The sequence below is a fragment of the Marmota flaviventris genome, chromosome X, assembly GCF_047511675.1.
Source record: "Marmota flaviventris isolate mMarFla1 chromosome X, mMarFla1.hap1, whole genome shotgun sequence".
NCBI lineage: Eukaryota > Metazoa > Chordata > Mammalia > Rodentia > Sciuridae > Marmota > Marmota flaviventris.
The window spans coordinates 73794754-73812888 of NC_092518.1; the positions used below are offsets into that span (position 1 = coordinate 73794754).

The 18135-nt window shown below is 36.0% G+C and overlaps 1 protein-coding gene and 1 pseudogene across 1 annotated transcript in view; both read left to right on the plus strand.

Moving 5' to 3' along the window:
• The first annotated feature begins 7022 nt into the window (after positions 1 to 7022).
• The window catches only part of Taf7l (TATA-box binding protein associated factor 7 like), a 31122-nt gene continuing 20009 nt past the window's right edge, over positions 7023 to 18135 (plus strand). Inside the window, exons 1-4 of the mRNA XM_027933804.1 lie at positions 7023 to 7278; positions 11715 to 11782; positions 12558 to 12636; positions 17009 to 17142. Coding sequence (XP_027789605.1) covers positions 7023 to 7278; positions 11715 to 11782; positions 12558 to 12636; positions 17009 to 17142 — 537 coding nt within the window. The remainder of the gene's footprint in view (positions 7279 to 11714; positions 11783 to 12557; positions 12637 to 17008; positions 17143 to 18135) is intronic.
• LOC114091873 (U6 snRNA-associated Sm-like protein LSm1 pseudogene) lies at positions 9935 to 10205 on the plus strand (annotated as a pseudogene).

The window sequence follows — 18135 nt, forward strand, 5'->3', positions numbered from 1 at the left end:
AGGAGATTTTGATACCCCATGTCCTGGTAAGCTTAGGCTGCAATAACAAAATCCTATTTGCTTCAGTAGCTTAAATAACAGAATCTTATTTCATCATAGTTCTAGACTATTTGAATTCACAAATATTTGTAAATTAAACAACATATTCAAATAATTATTGGTTCAAAGAATAAATAGTAAGAGAAATCAGAAAATAAGACAAATGAAAATGAAAACACAACATAAGATCAAAGTGCTAGCAGGGTCAGTTGTTGGGTGAAGGCTCTCCCCTTGGGTTGCAGATGGCCATTTTCTCTCTGTGTCCTCCTCAGTGCTTGCACATGGAGAGATTTATCTTTTTTTCTCTTTTTATAAGGCTACCAAATCCTGGATCATATTAGGTATTCACCCTTGTGACCTCATTTAGCCTTAACTACTTGCCTCCTTAAAGTCCTATGTAACACAATCAGAGTGTGGTTTTGGTGTTTGACATGTGAATTTGGAGGAGACACTTTTTAATCCATAGCACCCAACTTTTGATAATGGGTAAAACAATGAGAAAGAATATCTGTAATGAGGCCATGGGTATAGCCCAGTGATAGAGAACTTTCCCAGCATGTGCAAAGCCCTGGGATGAAGACCAGCAATGGAAAACAAACAATACCAATAAGGAGATAAAGGACATAAAGCACACTATATATCCATCGAACCTAACAGATATATACAGAACACTCCACCCAATGATCGCAGAGTACACCTTTTTTTTATCAATTGAAAATGGACTGTCCTCCAGGATAAAGCATACATTACACCAAAAAACAATTCTTAATAAGTTTAAAAGGGCTGAATTTTTTTTCTAATCTTTTCTGACCACAGTCAAATTGTGGTCAAGAGCAGAAGCAAAACTGGAGAGTTCACAAATTAAATAACATACTCAAACATCATTGGGTCAAAGAATAAATAACAAGAGAAAAAAGAAAATAAGACAAATTAAGATGAAAACACAACATAGCAAAATTTAAGGGATCCAGTGAAAACAGTGTTAAGAAGGAAATTAATAAATGTAAATGCTGACATTAAAAAAGAAAAAACATCTCAAATATGCAACCTAACCTTAAACGTTAAGACCAGAAAAGGAAGAACAAACTAAACCGAAAGCTAGCATAAAAAGGAAAAAGTTGAGTGGGAATAAATAAATAGCAAAACAATACAGAAAATCAATGAAGCCAAAAGTAAGTTCTTTGAAAACAGCAACAAAATTGAGACACCTTTAACCAAATTAATTAAGAGAAAAGACAGGTAAGGTAAATTACCAGAAAAGAGAGTGGGCACATTACTGCTGATTTTATAGAAATAAAAAGAATTATAAGAGACTATTACTCATGATTGTATGCCAGCAAATTGAACATAACCTACATGAAATGGACAAGTTCCTGGAAATACACAATATATCAAAAGTGAATCATAAAGAAATAGAAAATCTCAACAGCTATCCCCTTTCTACTGATGCTGCCCAATTCTACTGCCACTCCTTATGCTACTACAGTACTCATTCAACGCAGACCTGGTACATCTTTTGTGAAGCAGTAGCTAAGGACATTCTGGCTTGGCCGTGGCTGGGAAAAAAAAAAAAAAAAACATGGAAGAAGTCAAGAGTGAGATTAGGGTCTACATTGTTTTGAAATCTAAGGCAGGATGGTTCTGTGGTGCAGTTTAAAACTAAGAGCTGTAAACCAGACATAGTGACACACACCTGTAATCTGAGCTACACAGCAGACTGAAGCAGGAGGATCAAACTTTCAATTCTAGGGCTGAGGTTGTGGATCAGTGGTAGAGCATTCGCCTAGCATGTGTAAGGTCCTGGGTTTGATCCTCAGCACCACAGAAAGATAAATTAAAAAAAAGGTATTGTGTCTATCTACAACTAAAAAAAATTCAATTCCAGCCTCAGTAACTTAGTGAGACCCTCAGCAACTTTATGAGATGCTGTTTCAAAATGAAACATGAAAAGGGCTGAGGATGTATCTCAGCGGTAAAGCTCCCTTGGATTCAATCCCCAGAACAGCAAAAAGAAAACAAAAAGATTAAGATACATCACTTAGTAAACTAAGGAAAGTTTAATGAGAACAACAAGGTTTGTTAATGAGGTACATCAGATTGTGATCTGTTAAGTATCCAATCAATGAAACAGACACACCTGCAGAGTTGGATATGGAAGATTAAGATACAATCAATAGCCAGGTGCAATAGCACTCACCTATAATATCAGCAACTCAGGAGGCTGAGGTAAGAGGATCACAAGTTCAAAGCCAGCCTCAGCAACTTTGTGAAGCCCTAAGCAACTCAGCAAGACCCTGTTTCTATAAAATATCAAAAAGGGCTGGGATGTGGCTCTGTGGTTAATCACCTCAGGGTTTAATCACTGGTACAAAAAAAATGCAATCAATATATTCCAGCTGCAGACAGGAGTTGTCTACTAAAATGGGAACCCACTATAGACCAAAAACACATTCTCAATTAGGAAACTGCAATTTGGTTCTGCCACATCCTGATTACTATAAAATAGTGTTTTCTATTCTTTCATTTTTTCCTTCCCCCTTCCTTTAATGTACATAAACTAACTGGTGTTTGTGCACAAGCACATTGTATTTTTTTTTTCACTAACTGGCTGATAGTATGTTTCGATTGACATCAAATGAAAATGGAATGGGGAAAAACAGTGGTTCTGTGAAATTATCATTTCTCCATTAGTGGCAGGCTCATTCAGCTTCTTATATTCCAGTAACTTGTTTTGCTCTGCTTTAACAACAACAAAAAGAAAAGCATGCAAAAATCCTTGTATACCTTGTTTGGAGAATTTTAAGTTTTTTTTTTTTTCATTTGTCATTGTAAAACTTAGAACAATTTTATAACATTTTGTATATAGCTGTTGTATATAGGGCAATATGTCATTAAGTAGGGGCAAATTACCCTAATTAAACAGACTTAGCTTTTCCTTTAAGTCAAGCATCTTATTGTTAAAGTAAATTTGCTTAAGATTCTACAACAGGCTTACAATTAGTAAGGAGATGTTACCAAGCATTTACAAAAAAACTCAACACCAGTCCTTCTCAAACTCTTCCAAAATACTTACACTATGAGGTCAGCTTACCCTAAAATCAAAGCCACACAAAGACACTACAAGAAAACTCCGGACCAATATTCTTGCAAATATGCAAATATCCCTAACAAAATACTCAAAAACAGAATTCAGCAAATTATTCAAAGGGTAATACACCATGGCTTAGAGGAATTTATTCCAGGAATGCAAGAATGTTTCAATATATGAAAATCAATGTAATATACCACTTTATAAAATTAATGGGAAAAACACACTATCATCTCATGACAAAATTTGACACTCTTTTATAACTAGCTGACAAAGGTTTTCTTCCATTCATAGATTGTCTCTTGACGTTGTTGAATCATTTGCTATGCAGAAGCTTTTAATTTGATGTCATCATTTGTCAATTATTACTTTTGCTTCCTGAGCTACTGGAATCCTATTCAGAAAATCATTGCTTGTTCTAATGTCTTGAAGTGTTTCCCTTATGTTTTCTTCTAGTAATTTCAGTGTATTCAGGTCTTACATTAAGGTCTTTGATCCATTTCGAGTCAATTTGTTGTTGTTGTTTTTTAAGTTGTCAATGGACCTTTTTTTCCCATTTATTTATATGCAATGCTGAGAATAGAACCCAATGCCTCACACATGCTAGGCAAGCGTTCTACCACTGAGCCACAACCCCAGCCCTTGAGTCAATTTTTGTATAGGGTGAGAGATGGAGGTAAAGTTTTAATCTTCTACATGTGCATATCCAGTTTTCCCAGCACCATTTGTTGAAGAGGCTGTCCTTTCTTCAATGTATGTTTTTGGAAACTTTGTCAAAAATCAGTTGGCTGAAATAAAAATTAGTAAAAAATAAATCAACAGGGGCTGGGGTTGTGGCTCAGCAGTAGAGTGTGCATCTGGCATGCATGAGGTCCTGAGTTCGATCCTCAGCACCACATAAATATAAATAAATAAAATAAAGGTATTGTGTCCAACTACTTTTAAAAAATAAATGTTAAAAAATAAATAAATGAACAAAAGGAAGATCAGTAATGTAGAGGAAGTAGAGAGAATAGGGGAGGGAGAATTGGAGAGAAAGTGGAAGGAATGGGAACTGAAATGGAGTTAATAAAAATTCCACGTATATATGATTTTATCAAAATGAACCCTACTACTATATATAACTATACTGCCCTAGAATAAAATTAAAATTTGTATTATACTAACCTTTAAAAACTGGGGCTGTACCTCAGTGATAAGGTTCAATTCTCAGTTAAAAAAAGTTATATTCCCCTAAACACTCTGAACATAAAAAAAAAGCATTAAAACAATTAAAATAAAACTCCTTAAACTTTATTAACAACCTCTGAATCAGCTGGCTGAAGATGCATGGATTTATTTCTGAGTAGTCTATTATGTACCCCTGGCCTATGTATCTGTTTTTACACCAATACCATGCTGTTTTTGTTACTATAGCTCTGTAGTATGTCTTAAAATCAGATATTGTGATGCTTTCAGCTTTGCTGATTTTGCTCAAGATTGCTTTGGATATCCAGGGTTTTTTATGTTTCCATGTGAATTTTAGGATTGTTTTTTCTAATTCAGTGAAGAATGTCATTGGTATTTGAAAGAGGAATGCATTGAATCTATAGATTGCTTTGGATAGTATGGACATTTTAATAATATTAATCGTCTTAATCCATAAACATGAGACATGTTAAGAGGAATAAAATTATTTATTTATTTATTTGTTTATTTTGGTACCAGGTATTGAACCCAGGGGCATGTAACCACTGAGCTACATCCTCAGTCCTTTTTATTTCTTATTTTGAAGCAGGGTTTTGCTAAGTTGGTTAGGACCTCACTGAGTTGCTGAGGCTGGGTTTCAACTTGTGATCCTCCCCCCCTCAGCCTCCTGAGTCACTGGGATTACAAGCAAGGAGTGCTCCATTACATCTGGCTGGGAATAAAGTTCTGATACATGCTACAGCACAGATGAACCTGGAGAACATCTTGCTAAGTGAGTGAAAACAGACTCAAAAGGACAAATACTGCATAAAGGGTATCTAGAATGGATTAATTCATAGAGACTGAAAGTAGAAGTTACCAGGGGATGGGGTGAGGGGGTGATGGGAGATAACTAAACATCTAATTATGCGGGAGAGATCTGAGTAGGTAGACACATTGAGTCAAATGGACCTATCTTCAAGTAAATATTGATTCTGTCATTTACTAGATGTGTGGAATGTGCCAAGTTAATTAATCTTTTGAAATCTCAGTTAAGTCATCATAGAAATTATAAAATATGAAAAAACAAACTCACAACACAATTGTGAGGGTTAAATTGGATAATGCATATAAAGCCCTAGCCAAGAGCCTAATAATACACAAAAGTGCTCAATGAATGTTAGTTATTATTGACATTAGAAGATTTCTTGGTACATAACTCAATTAATTTATTCTAAAGCAGCATACACAACTCATATTTGCTAAAATGATGAAATTTATTGAGGCTATACTTGGGGATGGAGAGGAATGTTTTCCAAGGGAGAAAGGATGTAGATTAACTTAATGGAAAGAAACAGCATCATGACAGAATACAACCAGAAATATATCCTATGTGGACTTGACAATATGATAGCATGTACATGATACTTTTAAAATCTGTACATCATGTTGCTTCTTGGATCACTTCTCCTCTACCAAGAGAAACCATAATTCTTGCCTTATCCTTTTTCCACTTCTCATTCCCCTTTTAATTAAGAAGTGGTTGGAAATCTAGCAATAAGTGGAAAATTGCATATGTGTATACCTGTATTTCAAACTAGATTGTAGATTTCCTTCTCCCCCACCTTCTTTTTCTTCTACTAGGAATTGAGCCCAGGGTGCTTTATCAGTGAAGTACATCCTCAGCCACTTTTATTTATTTATTTTGAGACAGAGTCTCAGTAAGTTGCTGGGGTTGGCTTTGAACTTGCCATCTGCCTCACTCAGCCTCCCCAGTTGCTGGGATTAAAGACATGTGACACTGTGACCAGCTAGATTGTAAATTTCCTAAGGATAATTTTGCCTCCTTCTTATGATAAGCCATATTTTAGGCATTTGATAAGTATTTCAAGTCAGATCTGGCACATTAAATTATCAATTAACATTTTCTGGATGATTGAATTTATTAGGGAACAGTTTCTCACTGTGTTGTCCTCATTAACCCATGGGGATGCTTCCTGAGACACTTTTGTCAGGGCACTATTTTCATTTTATAACATTTATATCTTATTCTTAAAAAGGGGGGGTGAGCAGTTTTCACTGTTATTTACTGTGCAAGATAAAATTTTTAGGGGATTCCTAAAGAAAGTAGTATTTAAAATAAGGGAAAGGTTGAAAGATGCCAACAAGGCCCATAGTTTTTAGAGGAGAGTTGCAAACTTGGTTTTGAGCTTCGTAGCATCCATCACAAAGAACGTTAATTACATTATTTATATTACGTATATGATTCCAAACAATTACTAAGCCATTTTATTAATCAAAAATAAAATTTTCCTTCAAGTCATTATTAAAGGTAGTCAGGCATATTCTATACTAAATGCAAAACTGGTCCCTTGGTAGCCTGACAGTATAATGCCAAAATAAAGATCAGTGGATGGGTTCTAAAAGGGATCAAAACTATTTTGTCTAGATCTAAATCTCTAATAGTCTAGCATAACTGAATGAAAAAAAATCACATATCTATAAGAAATTGTTATACAAAAATATTCCTTACACTTGTGTTAGATCAGAGGTCAGCTGTAGAGAATTTACAGCTTCAATCTTTAACAAGCATCAAAATGTCTTTAATGGTATCTCTGTCTTTAAGAAACATAACTCTGTCATCATTTTATGAAAGTTCTGGAATACTCCAGGTCACATGACTAAACTGGAAGCCATTTTATGATTCCAACTCCCAACGTAGTGGATCATGGAGTGCCCTGAGGGAGAGGTCCCCAATTCCTCAGAAAATGATTCAACAATAGCTCCAACATTGGAAGTAATGAACTACCAAGAGTCCCAGATTTCTGTGGACCATGGTGCTGAAATTGTTTGCGAGTGCAGCGCGGAAACTGACGGCAACAAAGGCACAGAAATTCTTGCCGATCAAGGTGCTAAAACCGATGCCGATAGTAGCACCACACCAGCTGACAAAACTACTCTGGAAAACCCACAGGAAGTCAAAGGTAAGTGGCTTTTAAAATTCTCCCCCCACCCCACAATCTGGGTATCTTCTTTGGGAGAAGCGAACTGCTACCCACCCCCACTGTGGTAGAAATATGTACATAAAAATATGTAGATAAAAGAATGATTTTGAAGAGGAAAAGGGAGTGGCTTATCATGTTAAAGGAGTTTGAAGGGGACTCTATCTAATGAGTTTGCATGGTGGTGTATTTGTCATCAAATGAGGTCACCTAGCCTAGTGACAAATTGTCCGACCTAACGGAATCAAGAAGCAGTCAAATACACCATTCTTTTTACTTTGTACTGGTAAAAATTCTCTGGTGGCCAGACGTTCCCCTTATGTGTAAAAAGTAACTTGTTTTGAAAGCCTCGGTCTTGCTCCACGTGGCCCCTAAGTCATTGCTTTCTCTCAATGCTTAACGCCTTTCAAGCATTCCCGCCCCAAACGCGGGAGCCGGCTGCCTCGGGGAAGCGGCCTGCCTTTCCTTTCGCAAGCGGGGCTCTTCAACCTGTCGGCTGCTTCTTCCGCGTGCCTCCAGCTCCGACGCCCGTAGGGCCCCAGCGGGAGCCTTCTCGTGGCTTGCCGGGAACCCACCTGGCAAGAGAGGCGGGTCCCAACCCGCACAGCCTTTCCGGTAGGAGCGCGAGTCGGCGGAGGAGTGGGTGAGTTGGGCAGTGGGCAGGGGGTTCTGGCGTGTTGCCCGCTCCAGCAATCCTGGATGGTGAGGTGTGAAGGCTATGCGAGATTTTCAAGGTAAGCGGAACTTTACCTTTGGAATCTTAGTGCTCCAGGAATAAGGACCGAGAGATAGTGGTTACAGCCTCCAAACTGTAGCCTACGGCCATAAACGTGAAAAAAAATACTGACCTAGGTTTGCATTGACTTGCACTGCCTGGAGGGTGCTGCTAAACAGGCTCCGTCTAGTTAAATTCAAATTGTAATTCTATTAAAGTGAGATGGAGCTAGGGCTGATGGTGGAGGGTGAACCTGTGAATTTAATTAGGCATCAAACAGTTCTTACTGGGAAAAAAGTAGATGTCCTTTATTTGGGTTAATGAAGGTAACAAATTTAAAATTAATTAAAACTCATTCCAATCAGGGTTTCCATCTTCTCTTCACCAGACCTTTTATTTGGGTGATTTACAGGAACTATTTTTAAATAATTTCACTTATTAAATTCTTTCTTTCATAAAAAAGATGAGTTGTCAGAAAAGCAATAAAATGAACAAAATGTGCTAATCTTAGTTCTGCTGAGAAATCTAAAAGTTACTACAGGTCAGATAAAATCTTGCTTAGTAGCTAGTTCTTCGAATAATCTGTGTTTCTGCTCCCAACCATAACTATTCTTTACTTTTTCCCATTAGGCAATGAACCCAACTCCAAGATTCATTATTTCATTTACTTTATTTAATTAACTTTTCCTTATATTCCCCCCCCCCTCTCTCTCTCTCACACACACACACACACACACACACAAGCAAAAAGAGAAGAAATAACTATTACAAATAATGTATCACCCATTCCCACCCTGTGTGTCTGCTTTTCAGCTGCTGATCACTTGGTGCTTTCTTTTTCTTCTTCATACTTTTGATACCTATCTGATAGTTTCTCAAGTTATACTGAAGGAGTTAAATCATAACTAATAAATTCCTTCACCCTAAGAGTGACCCAGAGCTACTTCTGTGTGGTAAGAGAAGGTTACAGTGCTTTTATGTGAGATTCAGATTCAAAACTCAGATCCCAGTTAATGGTCTACAGAGTATTAGCTCATTAGCTAATACTATTATTATTATTAGTAGTAGTAGTAGTTAATATTAATATTATTAGTATTAGTTAATATCAATATTATTAGTATTAGTTCATTAGCTGAAGTTTTTATTCCAACTAAAGATATAAGATCTTATAATTTCCTGCATAGCATAATGTCCTTAGAACATAAGAGGCCTTTGTCAGGTTTCATGTATGTAATTGCTTTCTTTCACCTTTGAGAAAAAGCCTTCCGCAGAAGCATGGGCCCTAATTCTCAAAGTGCAAGCCATTACAGATACATCCTATATAAATGGGAAAAAGATTATAAATAATTATTAACTTGGGATCCTGTAGTCCCTCTTCAGGGGATGTATTCTAAGGACTTGAATTTAGTATGTGAAACAGATACCCACACTCCCATGTTCATTGTAGCATTATTTACAATAGCCAATTTATGGAATCAACCTAGATGTTGATCAACAGATAAAATTAATAATGAAAATGAGGTTTATATAACAGTGGAATACTCTTCAGCATTAAAAAGGAATTTTCATCATTTGAAAGCAACATAGATGAACCTGGAGAACATTGTGTAAGTGAAATGAGCCAGGTACAGAAAGAGAAAAACCACATATTCTCACTTACATGTGGACCTTAAATCAATCAAACTCATAAACGCAGAGAGTACTGTGATAGTCACAAAAGGCTAGTGGGGGGATGGAGAGATGTTAGTTAAAGTGTAGAAAGTAGCACTTAGCAAGGAGGAATAAATTATAAGTATTTGGGCAGACCCCAGCAGCTGAAAGCCAGGCAGAAGTAGCGGTCTGGGACAAGACATTCCTGTTCTGGTCCTACCAAGGCTGCAATTTCAGTGGCTGCTGTACATTACAGCCTCATCTCAGCTCAAAATGAACTATATCCCTGGCACTGCCAGACTCATCAAGGACATCGACAAAAAGCACTTGGTCCTGCTTCAAGATGGAGGCTTTATAAGAAGCATTGATCAATTTGGACATGGAAAAGGAGAGTGATACACCTCTCCTGCAAGTGTCTATTGTAGAAATCTAAGAATAGAGGGTTGAACAGCAGACCAAGCTAGAAGCAGAGAAGCTGAAAGTTCAAGCCCTTAAAGATCAGGATCTGTCCATTCCTCAAGCAGATACTCTTGATGAGTATTAAGTAATTGCTCAGAGGCTATGCTTTGGAGAGTAGGGACTGTCATTGAATGAAAGTGACATCTTGGTCACCCAACACATTTGAACAGACTGTAGAGTTTTGAAAAGTCATTTTTATTTTTCATTATTTCACATATGCAACATGAAGAAATTATGTGGGATTTTGTTTTTGCTTTGTTTTAAATAACAGAGTCATTGTTTAAATAAATAGTGGCATGGAATCCTTTCACATACTTCACTGTGCAGCCAGCAACCACATGTTTATATTGCTTTTCATATCCCAAAGTAGAGTTTACAGAGGACATTTTTCATTGACTTGTAAATAAAATATGAATCTCAAAAAAATTATAGGTATATACGGTGATATGTTAATTAGCTAAATGCAGTCATTCCACATTGTATACATGGATCACTAACATCACTGAGTACTCCGTAATTATATATGATTATTATTTGTCCAGAAACCCTATCTACTTGGTCAAGATTATTTATTTGCTGAAAGTGTATTTTTGATTTTAATATCAGCATTTATTTTTCATAATTTATTGCATTTCCCATATTATATATATATATATTCACTTTACAAAAAAGAAAATTGCAGAGATAAATTTCTCATTCTATTTAGATCTGAAAGTGTATTTTTTAATAAAGGGATCCTTCTTAGGATTGACTTAAATAGCTTTTAGGGGTATTTCAAACAAGTGGTGGTTTCAAGGATTAAATGAAATAATAGGCTTAAAGCACTCAGTGTAGTACGAGGCACATAGAATGTATACAATAAATGTTCACAATGAATAAACTGAATGAGATTTTATTCTATTCATATCACTCCTTCATAAATGCATCCATTCCACGAAGTTAGGTATACTCATAATGACAGTCTAGCCATGAGAGCTGGACTCCTAAATTCCCCAAGGTAGCTTAGTGCTATTGATGCTCCCTCTAGAGTCATAAAAATCTGCCTACTCTCCTATGGATTGCTTAATTCCTATTGGTCCATTAGAGTGGATGAAATATTGAAAATTTAAACTTTGTTAATTTCAAAACATCCTTGAACACTTCTGCAAGTGATTACTGGATTGAGTTTAGTCTTTAGTTTGTATATTCTTCCATGCAGAGGTAATTTAGTTTGATTAGGTAGCCACCACTGTGGTGTTGAGTTTGACTCCCTTACTGGAGAGTCTAAGAATATCATTAAGAAGACCAAATCATTTTTTATAACAGCTCTCAGTTCATTTGTTTATCAGATTACATCATGTAATTTAGATTGACTTAGGAAAATTTGTACATTTGGAGGGGAGATATGGTGGAATTTTAGATATAATCAAGATATGTGAAATAAGATGTTGCTGAACTGTACAAATCATTCCAGTGAGGATTATGGGCAAGATCTTGTATAATTTAACCAGTACTATCAAAAGTGGTCAGCAGAGGGAGTAAGAGGAGTTTTTAGTGACTTTCTCTTGTTTTTGTTTTTGTTTTTTTTCTTTTGTTTTCATGAACCCCAAAACAGAGATGAGTAAAAATCAGGATGAACCTCCTCATGAACTTGAGAACCAGTTTATATTGCGTCTGCCTCCGGTAAGAAACTTTTGTGTCTCAGAGAGAATATCTTCAATGTAAAAGTATAGTTCTGCTTGGATTCTGTAACATTTCTATTTCAAGCTATAAAAACTGAGAATATTTCCCAGGAATCATATTCTACTAAGCAGTCCTACTCTTGTGTGTATTCTTCTAGCAGCATTTCTTTCCTCCTATACATGTCAACTATCACATGGGTTGATTCCCTGGTAAAACAACTGGGACATATCTAGTCACTTATCACAAACACTAACAGCCTATTCCTGGAAAGCCAAAATAAGGCTTCTAAAATTGTTTTTGTCACTTCAAAAGGGGCAGTGAGAAGGACCAGAACTTTGTCTCCTGAGAACTGATCACCATGCAAGGCTATCAAAGCTCATCTCAAACATTGTGTTTGAATCTCTTCCCCCATTGATACACATACTCAAACATTATTTAGCTTAGGAAGCTGTGTTAAGGATGGGGCTCAAAAAGATAGTTCCCCAGTTGGGGTTAATTAATATACCTAGTAAACGGTAGCAAAGCCTTTCCTTAGCAACTACTACTGAAGGGTAGTAGAGAGGGGCAGAAATTTAGAGCTGAGAGAAGATACTAACTATAGCTACTAAAAGATAATGATGAAATTGGAGTTGTCTCTCTTGGTACATAGAATTGTTAGAAACATTTGGGATATGTAAAGTTTTATTTAAGGGAGGGTTCTATTTGATATATCTTTTCTATTTGATGCTGAATACACAATTAACACTTGTGATTTTTCAATTTACCTCTTTTGTAGGAGCATGCTTCTACTGTCAGGAGCCTAATACATTCTGGAAGTGTCAAAATGAAGGATAAACTAAAAATTGACTTATCTCGTAAGTAGTTAATATCCATTCACCATACACTGAATAATGATTTATTAAGTGGTTGCCATGTGCCAGGCATTGTGCTAGGTACTAAACATGTGAAAAAGAATAGATTAGGTAGCCACCACTGTGGTGTTGAGCTTGACTCCCTTACTGGGGCTGATGTTGTGGCTCGGTGGTAGAGCACTTGCTTAGCATGTGTGAGGCACTGGGTTTAATTCTTAGCACCACATATAAATAAATAAATAAATAAATAAATGTCCATCAACAACTAAATTTTTTTTTTAAAAAAAAGAATGGAATATAGTCTCTGTCTTGATGGAATCATGGTTTAGAGAGCCACACGCAGAGTGTCAGCCATCAAAAATATAAATAATAGCCGGGTACAGAGGTGCACGCTTGTAATCCCAGCAGTTCAGGAGCTGAGACAGGAGAATCTCCAGTTCAAAGCCAGCCTCAGCAATATGAAGGTGCTAACCAACTCAGTGAGACCCTCTCTCCAAATAAAATACAAAATAGGACTAGGGATGTGGCTCAGTGGTCAAGTACCCATGAGTTCAATCCCTGGTACCCAAAAAAAAAAAAAAATAGAAACAATAAAAAATGCTGGAGAAGATATGGAGGAAATGGAACACTTTTACACTATTGGTGAGATTGTAAATTAGTACAACCACTATGGAAATTAGTATGGAAGTTCCTCGAAAGACTAGGAATGGAACCCCCATTTGACCCAGCTATATCACTCCTCAATATTTATCCTAAAGAATTAAAATCATCATACTACAGCGATGCATGCATGTCCATGTTTATAGCAGCACAATTCACAATAGCTAAACCATGGAACCCACTTGGGTATCCATCAGCAGATTATGTATAAAGAAAATATGGTATATATATACAATGGAGGTTTATTTAGCCATAAAGAAAAATGAAATTATGTCATCTGCAGGAAATGGATGGAACTTAAGAATCTTATGTTAAGCAAAATAAGCCACACTCAGGAGGTGAAAGGTCACATGTTTTCCTTCATATGTGGAAACTAGAGAGGAAAATGTAAAAGAAAGGTGTGCAAGGGGAGGATCTCATAAAAATCAAAGGAAAATCAAGAGAGTAGAGGAAAGGAACCAGGGGGAGGGAAAAGGGGAGGACATAGTAAATATTGGGGAAAGATATTGGCCAAATTATATTGTGTGTATGTATGGATATGTAACAACAAATACCACCATTATGTACAACTATAATGTACCAATAAAACATGGAAAAAAGCAAGAAAAATAAGTTTTGATGAGGATGTGGAGAAAAGGAAACCCTTGCACACTGTTAGTAGAAATGTAAATCACTACAGCCGTCAGTATGAAAGTTCCTCAACAAACTAAAATTAGAACTACCGTATGATCCCACAATTCCATTTATGGGAATATAAATTAAAATTTGAAATTGAAATCAGTATGTTGAAGGGATAGCTGTAATCCCATATTTATTGTGGTACTATTCATAATAGCTCAGATATTGAATCAACCTAAGTGTCCATCAAAGAATGAATGGATAAAGAAAATTTTGGTACTCTATGGGAATACTATTCAGTCTTTAAAAGGAGTGAAATTCTGTCGTTTGGAACAACATGGATTAATATTGAAGACATTGTGCTAAGTCAAATAAGCCAGGCACAGAAAAACAAATACAGTATGATCTCAAAAATCGAGTTCATACCAAAAAGTTGATTGGTGATTACCAGAGACTGGTGAGCACTGGTGGGGGAAGAGAGAGGGAATAGGGAGTTGCTGGTCAGCAGGTTCAAAGTTTTGGCTAGACAGAAGGGAGAAGTTTTCAGATCCATTCACAGCAGGGTGACTATACTCAGTAATAATATATATTTCAAAATAACAAAAAAGTTAATTTCATTTCTCTTCTTTTTATTTCTTATGGGATAGGAGCTTGCTATGCTGCCGAGGTGCTTATACTCCTAGATTTAATCAATAATTCTGCTCCCAAGTAGCTAGAACTATAGGCCACACCACCATGCCTAGCAAGAAAGTAAATTTCAGCTGGGTATAGTGGTACATGCCTGTAATCCCAGCAGCTCAGGAGGCTGAGACAGGAGGATTGTGAGATCAAAGCCAGCCTCAGCAAAAGCAAGGCACTAAGCAACTCAGTGAGACCCTGTCTCTAAATAAAATATAAAATAGGGCTGGGGTGGAGGCTTAGGGGTTGAGTGCCCTTGAGTTCTATCCCTGGTACCCTCCCCCAAAAAGTAAATTTCAAATGTATCACTCCAAAAAATATTAAGCAAAGCTATGTTAATTAGGTTGATTTAATCATTCCACATTGTATACATATATCAAAGCATCATATTGTACCCCATAAATGTAATATAATTGTCAATTAAAAATCATGTTAATTCTAAAAAAGCTCAAAGAAAAAGTAAATAAATGCTTTCACCTAGAGTTTGTCTGCTTAAAACACACACCAAATAAATAAACAGTTAGCCAGGTGTGGTGGCGCACATTTGTAATCCCAGCAGTTTGGGAGGCTGAGGCAGGAGGATTGCAAATTCAAGGCCAGCCTGAACAACTTAGCAAGGCCCTAAGCAACTTATCAAGGCCCTGTCTTAAAATAAAAAATAAAAGGGCTGGGAATGTGGCTCAGTGTTTAAGTGCCCCTGGGTTCAATCCTCAGTACCGATAGATAGATAGATAGATAGATAGATAGATAGATAGATAGATAGATAGATAGATAGATTTTTGTTAGCTTTCTTAAAATACAGAAAAGTGTATAAAGAAGAAAATAAAATGTGGCCCATAATCCCACTACTCACTTAACTCTATTTTCACTTTAAAAATAAAAGATGATACAAGTTCATGGTTAGAAAACTCAAAACAGATGAATTCAAAAGGAAAAATGAAGCTTGCCTGCTTCAGTGTCCCAACCTTGATTCCAAAGATAGCCAGTATTAATTCTTTCTTCTTGTGTTTTCTTACAGAGAAAGTTTTATATATAATACTATAAATTATCTCTCTGTATTTTAAAGTTAATTCACACAAAAAGATTTTGTTAAACATGGTTCTGCATCTTCTGTTTTCACTTAATATTAGAAAATTATACCAAAATCCTCTTTTATTCATATTTGAGACATTTGAGCATGACTTAGAGTTCAGAACATTTCTGAAGTATAGAGTTTTATCATTGTGAAGCCAACTAGAAAATTTTTAATTTTTATTTATTTTTATGTGGTGCTGAGGATCAAACCCAGTACCTCACACATGCGAGGCAAGTGCTCTACCACTGAGCCACAACCCCAACCCCTCCCAACTAGAGATTTTAACTTGATATGTAGCATCAATGTAAGATCACACTCTTTCTTCATCCAACCCTTTGAAAACACATATATGATGACATTATTGAATGTCTCTTAAGAAATAAGGAATGTGGGACTGGGGCTGCAGCTTAGTGGTAGAGCACTTGCCTCACATGTGTGAGGCACTGGATTTGAGCTTCAGCACCACATAAAAATAAATAAAATAATGATATTGTGTCCATCTACAACTAAAAAAAGTTTTAAATAAAGAATGTATCTGTTGGCAAAGTTGTGTAGAAACAGGCACTTTCCATACATTACTGGTAGGAATGCAAATTGTTTAACCCTTCTGTTGGGAAATGTGGCAATACCTAATAAAATTACAGGTACATTTACCTTTCAGTCCAACAAGTGACTTTGTGGGCCTGTACCCTGAAGACATACATTCATCAATAAAATAAAAATATGTATGCAGGAGGTTATTCATTATAGAATGCTTTGTACTTGTAAAGTTTTGATATAAATGTAGATATATGGGAGAGATATTAAGTGAGTGAATATATAAACTATGATAAATCCATAAGGAGTACTATGCATCTATTAAAAAAAGAATGATCAAGATTTCAATGAACTGATATGGTATGCCTTCCAGAATACACTGTTAAAGTTAAAAGAGGAATGCTAAAAAGAATATATATGATATTCTATCCTTTCTATAAAAAGAAAGTGATCCATGAAAAAAAATTAAAAATAAATAAAATAAGGAATTTATTTAAGTGAATAGAATTTGCCTTTCTGGATGAAAATGATAAATTTTCTCCCTCAACCAAATTTAGTTCACAATCATTACCAAGAAACTTAGCTACTTTTGAATGAGTGACATATGCTGGGATAATGAACTCCATGTACTCTCCCTTCTTTTCTCTCAGAATTTACCAATTGTGTACACAGTCCTAACATTTTGAGAAATAGTGGGTTTCACTGAAAAACTAATCTGTCCCACATAAGTCTTCATTATTTAAAACCTAGGAGGCTTAGGAATTCATCAGGAAAATGTCAACTTTAATCTTCTCTACTTCTCTTTAGTTGATAGACGTCATGCAGTTGTTGAGGTAGAAGATGTCTCACTATCTGCTAAGCTGGTTGATTTGCCTTGTGTCATTGGAAGCCTGAAAACTCTTGATAAAAAAGCCTTTTATAAAACTGCAGATATTTCCCAGGTATGAACTAATTATCTTAGTATTCTAGCCCTCACATCCTTCAAGAATCCCTTTTGTTTTCTCCCATTACTCCTTTCTACTTGGTGAAAGATTACTTGCCATTTCTGATTTCCAGATAAATTGCACAGGAAAAAAATATTAACTTCTGATTTAGTGTTTTATCTTGAAATTTCCCTACCTTATTTCATTCAAATATATTTTAAAATCACCTACTTGCCATTTATAGTGACTTTTATTAATTAAAAGATACGGGGCTGGGGTTGTGGCTCAGTGGCAGAGTGCTTGCCTAGCATGTGTGAGGCACTGGGTTCAATTCTCAGCACCACATATCAATAAATAAAATAAAGGTTCATTGACAACTAAAAAAAAATTTAAAAATACAAACAGCTGGAATCTTCTGAACTTTCTACTAAAGTAGTATGTTAACTCTGGAGCTTTAAATTGGGTCTTTTTTTTTAATTTTCTGATTTTTTTTAAGAGAGAGAGAGAGTGAATTGTAATATATATATATATATATATATTTTTTTTTTTTTTTTAGTTTTCGGCGTACAACATCTTTGTTTGTATGTGGTGCTGAGGATCGAACCCGGGCCGCACACATGCCAGGCGAGCGCGCTACCACTTGAGCCACATCCCCAGCCCTTAAATTGGTTCTTATTCATCATCTCTATTATTGCTTTCTAATTTCTTTTCTAGATCAAAATGCTAAGATGTATGCATTTTTAACATATTCTCTCTGCAATGGTAAACACTCCAGTTTAAAAAAAAAAGTTCACAGTCTATATACAGTGCTGTTGGAGAGAGGAGAGAGAGGGGAGAGAGAGAAAGAATAAGAATGAGAGAGGGAGAAAGAATTTGAAAGCAAGAGAGAGAATATGAATGTATATTACATAATACTAGGTTTTCTGGAAATGCCAAGTATCAGTCTTCTCTGTGCTCCAGGATATATGGTGGTAAGAATGTTCATGATTCGTTATTAACCCAAGATTTGTG